At 38.1% G+C, this 22,588-nt stretch overlaps 1 protein-coding gene across 5 annotated transcripts in view; it reads left to right on the top strand.

The window, feature by feature from the left end:
- The window catches only part of A1CF (APOBEC1 complementation factor), a 72,798-nt gene that overhangs the window by 38,228 nt on the left and 11,982 nt on the right, over nucleotides 1–22,588 (top strand). For all 5 annotated transcript variants that reach the window (XM_019738644.3, XM_019738629.3, XM_019738651.3 and 2 more), the window contains 5 exons: nucleotides 2,250–2,384; nucleotides 4,276–4,406; nucleotides 10,079–10,317; nucleotides 15,725–15,889; nucleotides 20,143–20,240. In XM_019738644.3, coding sequence (XP_019594203.1) covers nucleotides 2,250–2,384; nucleotides 4,276–4,406; nucleotides 10,079–10,317; nucleotides 15,725–15,889; nucleotides 20,143–20,240 — 768 coding nt within the window. The remainder of the gene's footprint in view (nucleotides 1–2,249; nucleotides 2,385–4,275; nucleotides 4,407–10,078; nucleotides 10,318–15,724; nucleotides 15,890–20,142; nucleotides 20,241–22,588) is intronic.

The following is a 22,588-nucleotide window of genomic DNA, read 5'->3' as shown; positions in this document are numbered from 1 at the left end:
ATTACCATCAACCATCTAATGAGAGTTGTTGACCCAGGGAGGCAGACTGCAATTTGGCAATATAAATATGCCTCTCTGTAAGCAATAGATATGAGCTGTTCTCCCCCAACCAAAAAAAAAAAAAAAAAGAAAAAGAAATTGTGTAACGAAATGATTGGAAATTTGGAAATTGAAAAGGATTTTTAAATGCAGCAGAAAGTTTGCAATTTAATGGCATGATAAAATTTTTCATAGATAAGTATTTAAATGTATGGACCTGTTACAAGTGATTAGGCTTCCATATAATAAGACAACAAAATGTACCAATTAAGCTGGATTCTAAAACCAGACTACCTGGGTTCAAATCTTCCCAACCACGTGACCTTGGCAAATTATTTAAATCTCTCTGGGCTTAGGTGTCTTTTGTAAAATTGGGATAGTAACAGTCCTTAACCGTTGACATTGTTTGAGGATAAGAACAGTGCCCAGCATTGTAGTAAGCATTGTATAGGTATTTGTTAGAAAATAAGTAAATACATAAAACCTTTAATATGTCTGTGAAAACATCATATTTATAGTTCTTAGGAACTCATTGGATTTTTAAGGGTTGTTTTTCTTTTTCCCTATAAGTATAAAATATTTCATTTCTCACACTTCTCAGTGATACCAAAGTTTTGCTAATGGATAATCCTGCAAAAATACAGGGGAAGAAATAAAAATGCAAGAACTCTTCAGGCAAATATTTACATATTTAGTAAAATGAAAACACCCAGTTATTTTAAGCAAAAAGCAATCACCGCAAGGTAGAACATCTAGCTGACTTTTTTTTAATTTAAAGCAACAGAACATAAATCATTAGGATTTTAAAAAGTGTTCACAAGCACAGATTTAAAGGCTTTGTTCTGACACTTATAAAATAACTGAGAAAGACTCAAGTTAGTATATGTAAAGAGTTAGTGAAATTAGAAGCCGCGTTACTCTGATTTTAAGCAACTATTGTACAAAACAATGTCTTTAAACGACATGTCTTTTTAAAATATACATGAAAATATTTGGAAAGGAAGATAAATTCTTAACACTGACTACTTCTATGATAAATAGGGTGATGCATTTGGGAATGTTTCTTTTTACCTTATATGTTACTATGTTTTACTTTACAGTATAAAATTTTTTACAGTATGAATTGTAAAAGTAAGTAATGCATACTGATATTTGGTCCCTTATAGTTTCCTTTCTTCAAAAATCACAAAAGAAAATACAATGACAAGGAGGCTTGGGTATGCCTAAATGGAAAGTAAATTGAACTTTCCCCAACAAATGAACTATTTCAGATCAACAGTGGTGGATTAAGCCTGCTCTTCCTTGGGCGGCCCCTGAAGTTACATTTAGGTCTTAACTTCTAGAAAATGAAAGATGGTTGGCATTGCAGGGAAGCACCAACACTACTCCTCCCCAAATAAGGATATTAAATTAACCAAGCGTTTGTTAGAAAAATAGAAGTGAATTCTATGTGGACAGAGAACAGCATTATTTCCCACAAAGAGATCCAACATTAATAAACAATTCTAACCATCTTTTTAGCTTTGAAAACAAATTTACCTCCACAATTACCCCCCAAATTGGCCACCCCCTCCTTCAAATGGGAATCTTCACTATGACTCTATTTAGGGTCCTGTGTTACCTTGTTTGGCATATGAAAAACCTAAATTGTGGAGACAAGAAGAGAATTAATAACCAATAAATATATGTCATTTGCCAAGACCTGTGCCAGGCATATCTGATGCATTACCTCCTTTAATCAGAAGTTGATATTATACCCGCTTTGCATATGAGAAAGTTGAGGTTCTAGGAAGTCATCTGTCCAAGGCCCCACAGCTAGTGAGTCACAGAGCCAAGCAGTCCAGCTCCAGAACGCTTACTACCACACTGCAGAGTGAAATTAGGGCCCCAGATTCAAATTATAGCCAGATCCTTTGATGATCAGGCTTTGGTGAATGACAACAGAAAAAAATAATAACCCCTTTTATTTGTTCAGCATTTTACAAGTTTTCACATGCTTATCTTGAGCAAGTCACTGAAGCATAAAGCACGGTTTTAAAATCCACACAAAAGAGACTTCCTATGATTTTTATCCTCTAACCAGTCAACTATTATTTGTCAATGATAAATGTTTCTTACTGTAAAATTACTCTGAAAAATAATTGAGAAACTTGAACTAAAGATTCTCTTGTTTTCTTCTCTCCCTGATACAACCTCCCCCGGATTTGCAGGAAAATGGACAGAGAAAATATGGTGGCCCTCCACCGGGTTGGGATGCTGCACCCCCAGAAAGGGGCTGTGAAATTTTTATTGGAAAACTTCCCCGAGACCTTTTTGAGGATGAACTTATACCATTATGTGAAAAAGTGAGTCCAAATTTAAATTTCCTTACCGTTTGAGGGAAAAGTACTACTCTTTCCACTTTGCATTCACACTCATTCTTCTTGGTCAGTGATGGTTTCCCTTCCAATTGTTATTCCTCAAGCAGTTCAAACTTTCCTACCTGTTAGTGACTGTCCCCTTATTATCATTGCTTTCACTCAGCTCTTTATCCTGTCACAGACATCTTGACATCAGCTGTTACAGACATCATTGCTGATGACTTCCAAATCTATGTCTCAATCGCTGATCTCAACTGGCACACCATCTCACTACAAACTCAGCCTGTCTATCAAAATATAATAGAATAATACTTCAACAACCTGCCTGAGAAAAGACATTGCTCCAACTTGACATTTAATGTGTGTGCAACATTTTTACATAAAAAGAATAGTCTGTCACGGCTCAAACATGTGCCTATACATATCGATCCAGAATAAAATTTTCTTCTGCAAGTTTGAATTTCTTGTCTGCCCAAATGCATTAACAAAATTAATAATACGGCTTCTCAAAGTCATTGTATAATAATTAGGGAATAACAATTTCTCAGTTTTAATTCCAAATGATATTTTGTTACTAAACCCCAAATTAAAGGGAAAAATACAAAATTAACAGTTATTTTCAATAACTTACCAAGTGGTGTTTAAACAACCACATTCCTAGAAAACTTAGCAAAAATGAAAGTTTAGCTACTTTTCCCCGAATGCCAAAAGTCAATATCATGTGCATGTGTGTAACTCAGCCTCAGATTCAGAACTGCTCCTAACTTTATACATACAATCCCACTTGGCATGTGGACATATTATGAGGACTTAATCCTATAAGAATCTTATATCCTGAACCTGAAATTGAGCACCAAGACACATGTGAAACACAGATGAAACATGCCTGAACTCTTTCCTAATAAGCCCAGAACAAATAGGTGTCCCTCACTGAACACTTTGGGGTAACAAAGAGTGCGGCTGAGATGAGGGGAAACCAGCCACTGAAGTAATAGCATATGCTTAATAATGCCTCTTCTCCCCTACATATGTTCCTCATATCTCTTTGGACCACCCTTTTTAGAGCAGCCAGCAACAATGAATGGTTGAATCTGGATTTCTGGAGAACATTTGGGGTATCAAGAGGGAGTAGTGCATAGCCAAAGCAGAGTAGCTATGGCCAGAGGGATGGTGGGTGCCCTCCTACTGTGGGGCCCTGGCCCTGGGTCAGTCATATAAAGACTAGCATTGACCTTCAGCCTACAGATTGTGTAAATAACAGGGTTCCCCAGATCATCCTCTGAAACCCATCTTCTGTATGCATCTTGATGTCATGGTGGGGGTAAAGACAGCTAAGAAAGTTGAGCAAGGTTCAAATTAGTGTTCCTGATTTTTGTTTTAAATATTAGTGGTAGAGCATGCCCAAATAAAGATAAAACTATGGAGACTTCAGAGGCCAATGTAGAGGGCAAGGACAAATCTATCAAGAAATTGTCCTTACGATGACAATTGTGTTTTCAGGTCCCTAAGGCATTGTATGACTCCCCAGATAATTGTGTGGTAAAAGGTCACTTGCTCTATCAAAAACAAATTCTATTAACTCAAGCTGAAATGCCACTTGTGCATGTTTTGTGCTTCTTTTTTTATTTTTTTTTATTTTGTTTAACTTGACTTTGCTCATGGGTCAGATAATGAATCTGAATCCAGCATGAAAATGTGCAAACCATTCCACCTGGGATGCAAATGCCAAATTAGGCAGTGACAGACTTCAGAAAGCATGGTGTGTGTGTGTGTGTGTGTGTGTGTGTGTGTGTGTGTGTGTGTGTGTGTATGTGTGTGTGTTCATTTGGAAGTACAAATGTATAAATATGAGTTTCTCTTTTTCTATTACTTATAGATTGGTAAAATTTATGAAATGAGAATGATGATGGATTTTAATGGCAACAATCGAGGATATGCCTTTGTAACATTCTCAAATAAACAGGAAGCCAAGAATGCCATCAAGCAACTTAATAATTATGAAATTAGGTAAGATCCACCTCTTCTAGATTAAAAGTAAGTCAGACAATGCATCTGTATCTGTTCGTCTATCAAGTTTATCTAATACAGTATATGCAAAAGATAGCCAAACCAGAAATAAAAGAGGTTAATCTTTTTCCTAGGGAAAAATCAATTAATGAAATATTTATTTAATATCAGTACTACATACGGTGCCAAATTAAGTTCTGTGAAATGTTCAAAGAAACAAAATTCATTAATTTATCTACTTCATAAATATTTGCTGGGCACTATTTCAAATATTGGAAAAATATCAAGGTATACTTTCCTATCCTCATAGTGAGCAAAAGGATGTATAAAATTATTCAAAAGAATTTGAAAAACTAAAACCAGAAAATGGGATAAAAGTTGTGTAAGGAAGTATCTACTCTAACTTGGTGTATTTAAGAACATAGTCTCCAGGAAAGCAAAATTTGATTTGAGACTTGAATGAAAAAAATCAGCCATGACAGTCAGACTTGGAGGAAGATTATTCCAGAGAAAGAAAGAACAGCAAGTGCAAAGATTCCCAAAGTGAGAACAAGCTTAATGTGTCAGAGGGAAGGAAAGCCAAGACGGTGAGACAGAGTAAAGAGGATGATGGTTGAAGGCAATATAGTTGGGGAGCCTTATACTCCGTGATTGAGAATTTGGACTTTATTCTAACAAAAGAGGGAAATCAAAGGAGGGTTTTAGATTCATGATTGGTAAGACATTACTCTGGCAGTTGGTGAAAAAATGGACTACAGCAGGGTAAGAACTGAAAGATGGAAGCCAGTGAGAAGGCTGTGGCAGTAGTACAGCTAGATCTAGGCAAGAGATGATGCCAGTTGCACAAGGGGGTTAGTAGTGAAGGTGGTGAAAAGGATTCAATTTGGGATATATTTTAGAGTTTAAATAGATAAGACTGGAAATATTAGAGTATGAATGAATTTAGAGTTCAGGGAGGAAACCTCAGATTTTGGTCCAAGGATCTGTGAATGTGATAATGTCATTGAGATGGAAAAGACTGGTAGACTAGCAGGAAACATGAAGAGCTCAGTTTGGGGCAATTTACATTTGAGATGCACATTAGACATTCCAGGGGAGATGCTAAAGAGGTGCCTGTATGATACTGGAGTCAGGAGAGACGTCATGTTTGGAATATAAATTTGGGGGTCAGACAAATATAGATAATATTTAAAACCATGAAACTATGAAGGGTTCCAGGACATAATTGACCCTGTAAAATCAATAATTACCTTCATACATTGTAAATGGGGCTAACTTCATGAAATTGTCTGAGTTCTAAAACCTTCACTTGGAGAGGGAACTGTAAATAAATCCTTTCTTAAAAGAAACCCTGGGTCACCTAGAAGAAAGCTTAGTGCAGCGGTTAAAAGGTAACAGTTTGGGCACCAGACAGGCTTCACTTGAATGCCAACAAGTAACAACCTCTCTGAGCCTCAATTTCCTCATCTAAAAAGTGGAGACAATAATACGTATTTCACAGATTTTATTGTGGGAGTACCATGAAGATTTTTTAAATGTTTAGCTCAGTGTTTGAACACAGGAATAGGTCCATAAATGATGGATAGCACTGTTATATATTAGCTCATTTCATCCATTCTGAGATATAATTTTTCACATTTTTGCTTTCTGAAATAGAGATGTACCTTAAAACTGATAGAATCTTAAATTTGATGAATACAGAAAGAGTGGATTTGCCATCATTATTTTTCTATCACTTTCTATAGGCCCAAAATAAGTCATGCATCACTCTTATAATTCTGTAATTCAATCAACTACTGGGTCATTTTTCTTAAGCCCCTCATGCACTAAAAGATAGATTGGCAACTACCTGTAGCCTACCTATTTAGCCTCAAGGTTGGATTCTGAAACAGAGTCTTGGAGAAAAATATAAAGGAGGCTCCCCTCTGACGCATCCCTCCATGGATCCAAAAGGGCCAGGCCTGGTATGTGGAGGATTGTTAGAAGTGGGAATCAGATCTGCGGTCTCACACAGGTCCCTTTGGACAAATCATTTGATCTCTTTCAGCATCAGTTTTATCATTAGTACCTGATCACGCAGAGATGTTCTGAGCATCCATCATATGAAATAATACACAGGTGCTCCTAGACTTATGATAGGGTTACATCCCGATAAACCCACTGTAAGTTGAAAATACTGTAAGTCAAAAAATCACTTTAACCTACCAAACATAATAGTTTAGCCTAGCCAGTTTCTACTGAATGCATATCAATTTCACACCTTTATAAAGTTGAAAAATCATTAAATTGAACCATCAACCTTTCCCTCTCCACCCATCAGAAGTTGGGACTATCTGTGTACTAAAGTGTTTTGGAAAGGGCTATGAAAAGCTATATTTCAACGTAGCTTTTTAATAGTACAGTTATATGGTTTCAGGGATTGGAAGATCTTTGATGTTTCATTGAATCTGCACATCTTAACAGTAGGGTGATTCCCATTTAAGTTGAGATGGATGTGGAACTGGCTATGTAGGAGGTCAACAGAGTCTGCTGTATCTACTTAATACATTATTGCCCACTGGGGTCTGTCGATACTTTTTTGAAAAGAGATAGGGTATGAATAATGAATATAGTGTTCCCCTCTTATTATAGGGGATACTTCCAAGACGCCCAGTGGCTACCTAAAACCAAACCTGATACTTGAAACCAAATCTTATATATACTATGTGTTTTTTTTCCCTACACATACATTCTTATGAGAAAGTTTAATTGATAAATTAGGCACAGTAGGAGATTAACAACAAAAACTAATAATAAAATAGGATGTACTGTAATAAAAGTTATGTGAATGGCTTTGAGGCCATTAGTAAGTAAAACAAAGATTACTTGAACACAAGCACTGCAGTACCACGACAACTGTTCTGATAACTCAGACCACTACTGAGTGACCAAGGGGCAAGTAGCATATACAGTGTAGATACGCTGGACAAAGGAATGATTCACGTCCCAGCAGGATGGAAGTGGGACAGCATGAGATTTCATCACACTACTCAGAACAGCACACAAGTTGAAACTCATGAAGTATGTATTTCTGGAATTTTCCATGTAACACTTTCAGAGTGTGGTTGACTGCAGGTAAAGGAAGCATGGAAGGTAAAACTACAGATAAGGGGGAACTACTGTATAATCACTCCACTACGGTGACTGATAAGTAACTGTATCCTTTGTGAATTTTAGTGTCTTTATAAAATAGAGATAAAAATATACCTACCTCATTGGGATATTATGAAAAATAAATGAGATAATGCATGTAAATCTCAGTGTCTGGCACATATCCGATGCTCTATAAATGTTTGTTGATGGGGATGGGAATGGAAGAGGAGGAGGAGGGACAGAAGGAAAAGGAGAAATATGACAAAGCATTTGGAAAGAAAAAGTTGGTGGCTAAAACTCCAGTCAAAGTTCAAGCTGGATGCCAGATGCAAAGTGAAGGCACAGAGTGACTTTAAAATGTAAGGAATCGGATAGATGGAATGTGGAATAGCAGAATAGACAACCCAGAGCAACCTACTTCTGCTCTGCCTTGGGTCAGTGGAAACTGCCAGGGAGAGAACATTTCTGGTAGAGAAAAGATTTGCTTTTAGCCACTATTTCTCAGGGGGTAGATAAGGTTCTTATGTGAAACAGACCTACAATTGCCATAGCATCTTCCTCATCACCAAATATCCACTGAGCATCATCTAAACACCTGACTTCTGGAGACAATCTTTCCCTCAGCTTTTGAGGGATGGTTTTTTGTCTCCAAACAATTCTGGGAAAGGAGCCTGACAAATTATAATTTTAAAAATAGGATATGGAGACTCTAGGCTCCCCCTGCTGGTAGCTGATACCTGACTCGCCCCTACCAAAAACAACACAATTTCCAAATAAATAATATCTTGGAATGGAGCTTTTTTCCAATGAAGTTTTTAAAAAAACCTCAGAGATTACTTCATAAACCTTTCCCTCTCCACCCAAAAAGCCACATTCTCAGAGGAGCAATGTTCACCAGACTGAGGTGGAGCTGTCACAGGTCTGATATGTGGTCGTTGGCTCTTTAGAAAAGCACAGAAGACAACTAGGACAGTAGCCTAACCCTGGTCAGAACATCTGCCACACAACCAAAAGTCACTAGTTCCAAGAAATCAGCAGTCTCCCATTCACCTGGCTGAGTACTTTTATTCATGACAAATAAGTGCTTTCCGTTAAGTTTACCCATTTTTTAATAACTTTGTATTACCACATAAGTCACACAGCCTAATACACAACACACACAAAAATCAACAAAAACAACAAAGTAATAAAAGTTACACCATTCCTCCATACTCCGCTGCCCAACAATAATCCCTATGTTGATTTTCATGGTCTTTCTAGATTTTCTATACAATTTTAATTAAAAGGGCCTTCTCACATTCTGAATTTGTAGCCTTATTTTTTTTGTTTTTAATGCAGCAGCATATCATGAACTGTCTTGGTTTTTTTTAACCAATAAATATGCTTCTCCATTACTATGTTTAATGATTGCAAAGCATTCTATAGCATGAATGCCCGTCTTTTGTTTACCGGTGATTCTCAGCCTGCAGCAGTATTGTCCACCCTAGGGGACACTTAGAAAAGTGAGGAGGCATTTTACAATGACTAACGGGTAGCTACTGGCATTTAGTGGGCAAGAACTAGGGTAATAAACATACTAGAGTACACAGTGAGGAAATGTCCAGACTCAACAGCTCAGTTGAGGTACATTAAATGAGTCCTGTACGTTGGGATATTTTGCTCATTTCCAATTTGGAGGCAGACTATTTTAAGTAACAATAACTATCCTTATAGGTAAATCTTGGTGCTCATCTGTCTTCTAAGTTCACTTTCAGAAGGGGCATTATTTAGTCAAAGGTTATACACCCATAAGACTTTTGATACATTTGACCAAATGTCCGAAGAAAACTTTAATCAATCTACACTCTGCCAATGAAGGTATACTTCAACCCACTGTTAAGCAACACTGTTTAGTGGAAGAAACAGGGACTGAACTAAGAATCCAGAGGCCAGTTTCATCCCTTAAAAATCTATAAAATCTTCAGCAAGTCACTTAATTTCTTGAAGCCTCAAGTTCTCCATCTGTAAAATGGAAATAACACCTCCTCTGCCTATCTTACAGGCTCTTTGTGGAGGCCAAATGAAACAATATGTAAAAATCTGTTCAAGCATAAGGGACTATTTTTAACAGCAATCATATCAGAGTAGCTTCTCTATTTGGCTGGAAAAGAAAGGGAGCAGAAGGAGTTGCAAATTCAAATACCTCCAGGGCCAGGCAGTCAACATGAGGAAAATGGGCCAAGTATAATGTCCTCAGCATTGGGGATAAATGAGGGAGTGGTGAGAATTGACCATAACTGGCCAATCTACATCTAATCTAAAGACAGCCAATGCTACTCAACTTCAAATACTTTTTAATTTCTTTAAAAACATAGAACAAACGTTGACCGATTTTCCAATTTCTCAAAAGAACAATCCAAAAAAAAGTAGTTTAATCACTATAAAAACCAAGCATCCGACAGCTATAGGCCATATCAAGTCCAAGGCCATACGTTTTCAACTTGTCTTATACTTGAATCACACACAGATTCTCACCCATCAAATGTCTGCTCTTTTTGCAGAAATGGGCGGCTCTTAGGGGTTTGTGCCAGCGTGGACAACTGCCGATTGTTTGTTGGGGGAATTCCAAAAACCAAAAAGAGAGAAGAAATCTTATCAGAGATGAAAAAGGTCACTGAAGGAGTTGTCGACGTCATTGTCTACCCAAGCGCTGCAGATAAAACCAAAAACCGAGGCTTCGCCTTCGTAGAATATGAGAGTCATCGGGCAGCGGCCATGGCCCGGAGGAAACTTCTGCCAGGTTAGCAAACCCCTGCTCAAAACAGTCTTCTCCTCTGCATCCTGCCTGCCTCAGGCTGCTGTGCTTCTTAGCAAAGGAAACAAGTGCTTGTTGTTGCGTTGGTTTATTTTGGTCTGCATCTTTGGTTGTTTTAACCTCTTCATCCTGCTTATGTATGTATCTCACAGTTAACTCAGAGCCCTGACGTTTTCACAGTCTGGGTTCTGAAAAATAGTCATTCTGTGCATGAAGTCTAATTCACACGCACTGGAGAAATTTGGAACTTTAAGCTACAGCAATCTTGTCATGAATCCTTACAGTGGAGCATTTTCTTAAAATTAAATATATCAACCAATATTTTACGTATGTGTATTTATATATATAAATTTATAAAATATCTATCTAGATTCATAGATACATAGATATTTATCAGGCTTATTAGAAATAGGGTATATTATCCATTACACTGCAGAAATAAATCTGCAAGTGATACATTATCCCAATGACAAGTAATATGCTTTTATTATGACTCCTTAGTGTCTAATAATTTCTAACTTGGGGGAATATAAACAATAGGTCTGTAGAAAGACCCCTTTTTTTAGGTGCTTCTACCACAGGGTAGGTCCCATTTGGGCAATAACCATCAATTTCTGAGTTTAAAAGACCACACCAAAACACTGCCTCAGTCATATCAATTTAGGAAACATTGTTGAAAGTCCTCTGCTCATTCTAAAACATTTGCTAAACCTTACGCAAAGCAAGGTACTAAAATGAATTATAAGAGCATTTCAAGAAGGACAGACTGGACACATTGGAATCAATTCTCCTCATGAACATTATGGGAGAGCCAGCAGAATTGAAAACAAAACAAAAAAAAAAAACCTGGATTTACATTGCCCTTGTACATATTCTTCAAAACAAAAACCAAGAGCAGGATTCATCCTCTAGATTTTCAAAATTGAACGGTGGCTTCTGAGCTTCGGGAAGGTTTTTTAATAATATTTTTATAAAGGCAGCTTACAGTGAAAAAAAAAACCAAAAAAAAAATGAGATAACCTGCAAAATGGCTGAACTATTTTAGAGAGGAGCATATTTTTAATGTTAAAGCTGCTTCACTACCCAGTGGTCAGGTCATCTGACTCACAGGTGCAGAGTCACCAAAGCTCCTTGTGGAGCATACCTCACCTCTCAGTGACCCAAGCTTACTATTTTGCTGTCCTCTTCAATGCTTTTCTTCAGCACCAACAGTTCTACCACTGACACCCCTCCAATCCATCCGGTTCTCAGGTCATCATTATAATCTAAAAGCAGATATTCCCAACCTTCGGTTGTTTTTTCCAGATCTCCTAATTATTCTCCCAGTTCTGCTCTCTCTCTCTGATGCACCCCAACCATCCTGAATGTTACCATGAGATTAGTGTTCACAGAGTATCATGTTATCCTTTCAACAAGTTCTGGCAAATAAGTAGGAATTCAGTCTCCAACTGCTGAGAGGCTGAATGGTGTCACTCATTTGTCAGTTCCAAAATATTCACCAACTCCTTGCTGCAGGTGAAATAAAGAGTAAACCCCTGAGCCCACCATTCAAGGCCTTCCATTCACGGTCCCAGTCTTTACAACTGTATTTGATACCATCTATTTCCCGATAAAAACGCTCCATTAAGACAAACTCCTCAATGTCCTAGACAACACCACTCTCATTTTTGTCTCCTTTATTCCTAAGGCTATATCCCTCCCCTCGCTCTGCTGACTCAGGGCGCACAAAGCCCCAGCTCAGCCACCAAATCTTTGAGAAACTGCTGTCACTAGTCGAGCCCACATTAATCACCTTCTTCCTTCATTATCTGTAAAAACAGACATGCACAATGATTGGGGGGGGGGGGTAAACATAACAGTAAAAGAGGGTCCAGAATGGGAAAAAGATAGTTTTTAGGGGTCAGATAATCAGTGTTCCTAGAATATTGAACTTCTCATCAGCTTCCCCTCTCTTCACGAAACAAACCAACAAATAAAAACAAAAATAACCACAGCATGCTGACCTGTACAAAGAGCTTCTGTCTTTACCTCATTCCAGCTGACTAGGTCGGCAGGGCTGAGCAGCTGGGCTTCAGAAATTTTCAGTTTGTTATGCTTCCACTCAAGGTCCTGACTTTCCCCTCTGGATTCTCTGCCCACCATCCCGCAAGATGGACGCTAGCTACCTCACTCTCCCCATCCACTCTCTTAATCATGATCCAAGGCAGCGCCCCCTGCCGGTGACCCTTTAAGTTGGCCTCAGCTGAGTCTAGTTTCATTCAGCAGGCTTTTAGTCAGCCTTATCAGCCAACTAACACCATGAAGTACAATCATCCTGCATAAGCCATCTTGAGCAAACGCTTTCATCTTTGCTGAGGCCTGAGAGTAAAATGCATTACCCATTTGGACCCTCTATCTATTACCTCACCGTAGATTCAACAATAACGAATTTAGTAACTGACAATCCTCCCACAGCCTAGTTTTAAAGAATGAGGAGATCTTTAAGAAACATGATAAGCAAGGCCCACAAGAAGCTTTTCCTTCTTAATGAATCCAGACTTGGAGACAGAAAATTGTTGTATAAAATGATGTGTTGGCTCCTGGGCCACCTATTTCCTGTTAACGGCGGCAGCTCTCTCTTGACAAAACACATCTTTGCTGAAGTATGTATGGGAAAAAGATGTTGCATCTAACTCAGAGGCTATCAAAGAATACTAAAAATGTTCTGGAAATCAGTTCTAACAGTGACTTTCAACTTTAGCCAGAATCACCTGGAGGGCTTGCTAAAGCAGATTGCTGAACCCCACCACCAGAGTTCCTGTTTTAGTAGGCCTGCTGTGGAGCCTCATAATTTGCATTAATAATAAGTTCCCAGGATGCTACTGCTCTTGAGACCACAAGTTTGAGAACCAGTGATCTAAGATAATGATTGTCCACTGTGGGCTACAAATTTGAATCAACCTGAGGAGATTTGGGTATCGGTAGTGTTTAAAGTCCTCTTCAGGTGATTCAAACTTACAGCCCATGGTAGACAATCAAGAGGAGAATGTATACTGAATCATCATTTAAAAGTGATAAACTGAGTCTGTTATATGCATCATCTTCTTTTGTCTTCACAACAACCTATTAAGTCGATACTTTTATTATCCCAGTTTTACAGATGAGGAAATTGATGTCTAGAAAGGTTATGTTTCCTAGCCAGGATTACTGATCTGATATTTGAACGTGTCTGGTTTCAAAGCCTATTTTCCCAAATCACTCTGCAACATTGATTTCCACAAGGATATTTGTGGAAGGCATTGCTTCCCATACCTCCTCTCATTTCTGTCCGCGTTAGCCTTTTGGAGATCTTCAGGTCCCTGGGTGACTTACAATGGCCCCAGGCTGGGAAGGCAAAAACCAGTGTGCAAAACAGTGGTTCTCAACCTTGGCTGCATGTTAGAATGAACTGAGGTGACTGTAAGCGTCCTGAGGTCCAGATCACTTCTATCAGAATTGGGAAACAGAGTCCAGGGATCAGTGATGAGTTGGTAAATCTTTAACAGCCAACTCTCGGGAGAAAATCAAAAGTCCTGATTTGTAGCATTTGCTTATATCCACGGTATTAATATTCCCACTGTGGCTGATTCCAAGCTACCAAGGTGATGTCAACTGGCTCACAGAATTCTGAAAATTTCACAATCTATTCTTGCATTTGGGTAGGAACGGGGTCCAGCCCAACACTGGGTGGAACCCAGGTTTCAGTATTTTTTTAAAGCTCTTTCAATCTGGAGCAAAGGTTGAGAATCACTGGGCTACGGAAACTGGAGTCATCTGGTAGCTGTAGGGCTTTGGGATAAGACAAACCGCAAAGTCTGTGTGAAGCATGGAAGAGGAAGGGAAGGGAAGGGAAAGGAAGGGAAGGAAGGGGAAGGGGATGGGGAAGGGGAAGGGGAAAGGGAAGGGGAAGGGGAAAGGGAAGGGGAAGGGGAAGGGAAATGAAGGGAAAAGAATGGAAAGGAAAGGAAGAGAAGGGAAGGGAAGGACGAGGAATGGAAGGTAAAGGAAAGGAAGGACTAGAAAGGTAGAGGAGGGGAGGGGAAGGAAGAAAACAGTCTTGTGGGAAGCAGTGTAGAACAAGGTACCTAGCTGGCTGGGATAGCAAGAGCCAGCGTTTCTAGGATCACCTAATTCACTGGGATGTGTCTTTTCTTTGGGTTTACAATGTCAATGCCACAGATGCTTTCACTGACTACTTTTCAAAGAATAAAAAGATGCATTTTGATTGAAAATAATTGTTTCCCATGTGTAATAATTAAACAACTAATCCCTTACCAGTACTTAGAATTTCTGATTTTGTTCCCTCAAGCTTTTTATTGCTTCCAGGATAAACATTGTTCCAAAACAACTAATAAAAAACAAAAAGATTTTAAATCAAATTTAAAATTGAGTTGACCCTAACCCTCCTCTCATCACTTCAACATGGATCCGTGCTGTGTAGCGGGGTACAAGGGCTGAATAAACAGGGGAGCAGTGAAGAAGTGAAACAGATCTGGGTATCTTATCTTCTCAAAAGCTTATTTCCTCTTCTGTAAAATTGAGAAAGCCATTCCCCTCCCCACAGAGTTACTATGAGAAGGAACTGAGATAACATATGGGAAACACATAGTATAGTGCAAGACACTCAATAAGTTATAGGAATCACAATTATAGAAATACAATAATACTATATGGAGTCATAGATAACAACTAACCTTTTAAGAATTCAGTTTCTCATTATGATTCTTCCATTGCCCTTTGATTTCTTAATTTTGTTTTCTTTAGATTCCTGAGTTGTCCATGTTCTGAAAGAGAGAGAACTAGGAGGGAACACAGTTGATCGGAGCCCTGACCAAGTGAAAGGGATGGAAAACAAAGTAGGGATGCCTGAGCCCTACCAACCCCTGCCCATGCACCATTTTAAGGACAGCTCAGTTGTGGCCGTTGGCCACACATATTCCAACAGAAGCAACATACTTCTTACTGACTTTCTAATGTTTCATGAGGTCAGACTCTATGTATGAGTCCTAAAGCCATTATTTTTCATTTCTCCCTTTTTACCATCTCACTTTCAATGTCTACCTTCACCCTGCGGGAGCTGTTCTAAAACCCAAACATGCCCACTGATGTCTCATTTCTGTTCCATTTCAAACCACATCCTAGTTCCCTTTATACTCAATCATTATGATAAGCCACTTGTCATACAGAACTCCCTTCTAGCCAGCTTACATTTACTTGGAATATCTCTTAAAATCAATAATCACCTCTTTTAATATTTCTCTTCTTGTTCAGTAGAGATCTCACGGGCCAGTTCAATTTAAAAGGCCATCAGTATGAACTGAGATAATGTCCTGATTTCTACATAATTCATCATACGTTTAATCCTTTTCAACAGGAAGAATTCAATTATGGGGACACCCTATTGCAGTAGACTGGGCAGAACCAGAAGTAGAAGTTGATGAAGATACAATGTCTTCAGTGAAAATCCTATATGTAAGAAACCTAATGCTGTCTACCACTGAAGAGATGATTGAAAAAGAATTCAATAATATTAAACCAGGTAGGACATACCACAGAACATTACTTTTACAAAACATACTTTAAAAACACTTATCTTCAGATTACTCCCCATAAGTTTTTATAGGATAACTCTCATTTATTATTTTCATAATTGCATGCAGAGTACTAAAACTATATTCCTACCTTCAGATTAGAAAACAGGGATATATGGTCCTATGATATTTATCAATATTATAATTTGACAATTATCTGTGTGGTTATTTAATAAATACATATTTCCTTCACTAAACTATAAATTCCGTGAGTCCCTTTTGCTCTTTTGGTCTCTTCAGCTCCTGTCTTTGTGCTTGGCACATAATAGATGCTCAATAAATATTTACTGTACTAATGAATACATGGCCATATCTATAGACTAATGCAGCATTTCTTAATCTCAATACTCTTGACATTTGGGGCCAGATAATTCTTGGTTGTGAGGGTCAGTCTTGTGCATTATGAGATGTTTAGCAGATCCCAGGCCTCTACCCACTAGATGCCAATGGCAACCCCCAAGAATTAATAACCAAGAATGTCTCCAAACAATGTCAAATGTACCCTGGAGAGCAAAATACCTCCAGTTGGGAATCACTGGTCTAATGGAATATGACTGACTTTAGGTACATATGTAATGAGGTGATAATTATGTCTAGGAAACTCATTTGGGTGAAGAGGAAGGATAAGGAATAGAGGGAAAGTGGGAGAGGATAACCAGTTGCTGCTCATCTTGTTAACAGTACTTTTCAGTATCAATGTTAAGCCGTGAGATTGAGTCCCCCTCTTTTTTTTTTTTTCCTCGTATTGGAACTATAGCACTGAGACAGGTAAAGCATTTCAAGAAACTATGTCCAAACAAGCATTTCCCAAAGCCAGTTCTACAGAACATTAATTCTACACACTGTTAGCAGATGTTACTGATAAAAAGGGCCCATTGTCAAATAAGTTTGTAAACACCAGATTCAGCAAATTTAAACAGCTTTCTTTTTATTGTGGGACTTATCGGAGTCCTTAATCTTCTAATAAGCTTTGAACGTCTCCAAAAAGAGGAGATGTAGGATGCCAGATTTTCCAAATATTTGGACCATAAATCCCATTTTCTGTCAGACCACCTTGTGGGATTAGTGTGTCTTGGAACACACTCTGGCCTAAGTTTATCACTGTGGGGACACCTTTCCATAAATGAGAATTTTCTGTCTCCAGGCACTAATTCTAGGTGGTTGCTAAGCATGGGCCATGGTACCATCATGTTAAAACTACCTGAGAATATTCACTTCACGTAGTCATGTTGCCTGTTTCCAACTCCGGGTACTATGTCAGGTGTAACAGAATAAGCTAATGATTCGTCCTAAAGGTAATTAGTCAGGATGTCATTTCTCCCTTTTTAAAGATTCACCAGAGGTTTGTCTATTTCCATCCTTCAGGAACTCTGCTTTCCCTGCCGTTTTAGTATATGGTATGACTCCATACCACCAACTATAACTCCATAACTGATATAGAGACTGCAAATGATTGATTGCCTCACTATGTGCCAGACACTTTCACAGCATGTGTCATTTATTCATCAACCCTATGATGTACATTACTTTATTACTTCCATTATTTTCTGAATTAGAAAACTAGGACCCAGAGCAATTAAGTAACTTGCCCAGGATCATACAGCTAGCAAGTGGCAAATCCTGGATTTGAATCAGTCTGGTTAAGAGAACGTTCTTCACAACCTTATGACTCCCATACCCCACCCTTACTCCTTTACTCATTCATACATTCAACTGTCATTACTTTAGTAGCTCCTATATGCTAGGAACTGTGGGAGAAGCTAACAGGTGATGTGTGTATGGAAGGAGTTTAAGATGCTCCAGAAGAATAACAGGAATGACAGTCTATTCTTGGGGTGCAGAGAAGACTCGTGTTTAGGAGAAGTGACACATAAGCTGAGATCTGAAAGTTGACTTCGTTGTGGGCAAAGGAACTGACATACACACATATAAATATTGCTTCATAGCCACCCCTGACTTTTTCTTGACTTTCTACCTTCCCAGAGTGAATAATAATTCTTAGTTTTATCTAATTAAAACATTACCTTCTTTTGTGTGTGTGGAAGGGGCTGGAATAAGAAACTACTAAAAAGCTGTTTCCTTTCATAGTTATTAATTATCAGCTTTCCCAGTATGCATGTTGGAGACACATGTCCAGGCCCCATATTTTTATGAAAATAATAAATGCCAATCAGATGTATTCTACCTTGCTCTCTCTTCTTCTTTCTCTCTTTGTCTCTGAATTACAGAGAGTGGATTATTTGCAGACTTTTGCTGTCCTGGAAGAAAAAAATCAGAGCTAACTAGTTTGTTTCCAGTGGAAAGGATGTGTTTATACTTATCTAAAACATTTTATGTAAAGAAGCAGGAAACTAATTCTTTAAAATTTCTATTTAAAGTTTGGATCCCTCAGAGGAACAAAAACATTCCCAGCAAATATTTGAGCATGTATCTTTTTAACCCTGGTTAACCCGAAAATAGTATATTGCCACTCAGATAAATAAACGACAACCAGAGTGGAAACTGGGGACTGAAAATGTATGTTTTCCCCTAGTATGGCCTAAGGGTACCTGCTGAAATTCTAATTATAGTCAGTCTACAAAATCTGATTTTCCTAAAACAGTTTAGCAACACAGTCAACTGGAAGGCTTGTTAAAAAGAGATTGCTAGCCCTGTCTCCAGTTTTTTATTCAATATGTCTGGGGTGGGCCCCAGTATTTGCATTTCTATTAAGTTCCAGACTGAAGCTGAAACTCCTGGCCTGAGAACCATGCCCTCTGATAATCTTCCCTTTGGCTTACAGTTGTGTTTCTCTTCAGGTAATTGATGTCTGCTGACAAATTGATAATGAACAGAGTAATATTTTTCTAATTCCCTGTATTATGATTTCAGAGAGTCTTTTTCATCATTGCTGATGGATTACCACTCATATTTTATTGCTTCACCCTCTGCCAAATGATGGTCAATAGATAAACTCTATACAACAAGGAAGAAACACATTCAAATAAGCCAAGTGGTGAAACCTATTGTAGAGAAAACCAGTTCCTCACTTTCTAATTTGTGTGTTTTATGAGGCTAAATTTTCATGTATCAAAATTTCATAAAGCAGGTAGAGGTGGACATTGCTCAAAAATGCAAGCCAATGTCAATATCTGAAAGACGAATTTGAGAACACCTAAATCCATTATCATCTGAAATGCCTCTCGACTAATGTGGATGATCGAAGTTAGAGTGTGATAATATTTGCTCATTCTGTGTACATTTATTGAGTGGCCTCTGAGCACAAGGCACTAGGTAGGAACTGGATGAAGGCTATATATGAAAATGCCCCTGATGCACAGCCTGTTCTTAGGTGCTAACAGTCTAGGAAAGACTAGGTGGAGGATGGCACTAAAGAATCAAGATATAGGTGATGTATTATAGAACTGTACACTTGAAACCTTTATAATTTCAGTAACCAAAATCAACCCAATAAATTTAATAAAACAAAAATAGTTCCTTTTTTTAAAAAAAGATTGAGTGGAGCGAAGGCTGATAGGGTAAAGATCCTCATGGTTCACTTCTTACTTGTCAGTTACCAAGACAAACCATGGGGTTGAGTCACAAAAATTACCCCACCTGACAAAGAAGGAAGAAAAAGACCATGTTGGAAGTTTAGTTAATTACATGTCCCATGTTTTATAGTCTCAGATACCTTTATTTACTTTTCTCAGCCTGACGAGACAATTTTGCCCTGTACAGCCATCGTCATAAGAAGTCAAAGGTTGAATGCTGAGGGGAGAGAGAAGGATGTCAATGTTTTAAAATTATCTTTACATTACAGCACTATTACTATTCCTAAGGAAACCAGTTTATAACCATTGAACCGTGTGGTAGAGTAGAAACTCTAATTGCCTTGTGACCTTGGATCTAAGAGGATAGCCGAACTTTGGCAGGGGGAGGAAGAAAAGAGAACCTGTCTCCTCTTCTGATGTTCCCTGGCATAAGGTCCCATCCTATACTGTTTCTTGAAAAGCAGCATAAAAGAAGAAAACTTGGTCTCTCAAGATACACCCAAGTCAATATAACTAAAAGAGGATAATTGGCATGTTAAATGGTTAGCAAGTTAATATTAAAAAGTTTCCAACTTAACTTCTCTCTAGGCAAAAGTTTTACTTTTCATATTGAGTAAGGAACGAGATTCTTTAACAACATTTTAATAACACTTTCACTCTATTTACAGGTGCTGTGGAGAGGGTGAAGAAAATCCGAGACTATGCTTTCGTGCACTTCAGTAACAGGGAAGATGCAGTTGAGGCTATGAAAGCTTTAAATGGGAAGGTAATATAGGAAACAGATAAAATCTGTATGAATTCCATCAAAGTTTCGTGTGGACGTTTATTCAAAAGAACAATCCTGCAAGCCTATCTCACTCAAGCTTCTCCATCTCTGACATGGCTGCCTCAGTCCATTTAAGATGAACAAAAGAGAAGTGATGGAAAGTACAATGAACACGTGGCTCGTATGTCCAACACTATCTCTGATTTTGGCTGATTTGGACAAGCCACTGGCCCTAAAATTCCTTAGAAAGAGGTTATTGGGGTAGATTATTTACAGGTATTTTTTTCCCATTCCAATTTTTACTCATTACGCAAAGAGATTATCATCTTTGTAGTGCAGTATTTTGGAGGCTGATGATTATTTAAAAAAAAAATGTCAAGGTAGCTGTTATCGTTCTGCCCTCAGAGTTTGATCTTCCAATTCTGGAAGGTTTAGAACTTCTTCATCTTGCCAAGAGTAAGGACTGAGGAAAAACTTTTATATCCTTACTTCTAATATGTATGTAGATACCAATATAACATTTTCTTATCAATCCCATAAACATTAAAAAAACTTCTGTAGACCACTTAGCATGTGAAATAATGTCCAGGATATGAAAATAACCAAACCAAAGATGCTTGTCAAAGAGCTAAAAGTCTGCCAGAAGAATAAGACAAGTAAACAAACATCTTTGCAAAGTACAGATAAATTTCATTTAAAAAAAAGGCAAAACATGGGGAGAATGTTCAAAGGAGGAGTGGCTCATAATAAATCAGAATACATATCTTCATGGAGGTGAGACTATCTAAGAGAACCCATGAAAACCGGGCAGAATTCCAAAAGAAAAAATCATGGCAAAAGAGAAGCAGTCTTGGAGGCATGCAATTTGAAAAGAGTTAGATATGATTGGAGAACAGTTTAAGTAGATCAATTTGGTTAGAACACAATGCATGTAAGGCTGGTTCCCCTATTACACCTTGCTGCAGTCAGTCCTAACAAGAGACAGATGGCAAAGACACTAATTACAAAGGTGTGAGTGTGGGTAGGGGATCAAAAGAGCTAGTGCAGAAACCTAGGGCTCATGGCACTCCTGAGTCAAAGGGACAGGGGCTGGAGAAGCAAAGGGAAACCTCAGGGAGAGAGGAGCCTATGGAGCAGGGCTCTTGGAGAGAAGTTGTGATCTTCGTTCAAGGGACACAGGCAGGCCAAGGTGACCTCTCAGAGAGGGAGCCAGAAGAAATGGCCCAAACTCACTGCTATCTTGCTCTCCAACCTCCTGCCAGGATTCTTCGTTGGCCAAAGTCTGTCATAATCCAGAAGGCCCAGGAGCCCTGAAGATGACTCCATGTAGAGCACCCTCCCAGGACAGAGAGGCTGGAGACCGGTAGGGAGTAGGTCTGGAGGGTAGACAGAGGATGTCCCTACATAGGCCCGTCAGACACAGTAGGGGCCGGGCATAAGAGCTCCTCCAGAACCTACAGAAATGTTTGAGTCCTGAGGGGAAAAAGCACTGACTTGAAAATACAAAAAGAAAACTGCAAAGCAAAAATTAATGCATATTTAAATACATGTCTATGAAGCAAAACATTATTTCATCATCATTGAGTATGACCTTTAATATCATAAAAATATTATTACTTTGGAAACAATTTGCAGGTTAAGCTTTCTCAATTTGGAAACATTCCTAAGTATATATAATGATTGCTAAAAAGGGATAATCATGAATTAAGTGCTAATTTAGGATTATTTATTATAGGATTATTAAATTAAATGCTGATTTATGATTAATTTATAAATAATTGAAAAAATTGGAATAATTACAATAGAAAATTTTCCAATTTTTAAAGCTATATATTTACACCTAGCAATTTATAGCAATTTACACATATAGTATGTAGTTAAATATATATTCAACATTATTATTAAATATAAAATAAATATTATAATTATATTTAACTATAATGTGGTGTCAGAAAAATCAAAAGTAAGTTTGCCGAGGAACTATGAAGGCTTTTGAGTATGCATATGGATATTCATATTTAATTTGTAGACCAGGTGAAACTTTGAAGTTTTTTGTGCAATGAATGATCATATTTACAACAGAGGATGCCAAGAAAATACATACACATTTTAAAAAGGAAAATTGTATTAAAATTGTAATACTCAATATATAGCAATAACAATAGATGTCACAAAAGAAGTCACATTCTACTTCTGCAGTTACAAGAGGTGCTCAAAGTGGTTACCGTCAGCATCCAGACACTTCTGACTACAGCAAACTATGGCAAACTAGGGCTTGAGCAACGTTGACCAAAGTGTCCATTTGTATACATTTTTTTGGCATCCCCAGTATTTGTAATGATCATATT

Source organism: Rhinolophus sinicus, chromosome 15 (assembly GCF_057876585.1).
Source record: "Rhinolophus sinicus isolate RSI-liver-muscle chromosome 15, RSI-T2T, whole genome shotgun sequence".
Taxonomy (NCBI): Eukaryota; Metazoa; Chordata; class Mammalia; order Chiroptera; family Rhinolophidae; genus Rhinolophus; species Rhinolophus sinicus.
The sequence above is the reverse complement of the archived record's forward strand: the minus strand, read 5'-3'. Positions and strand labels throughout refer to the sequence as shown.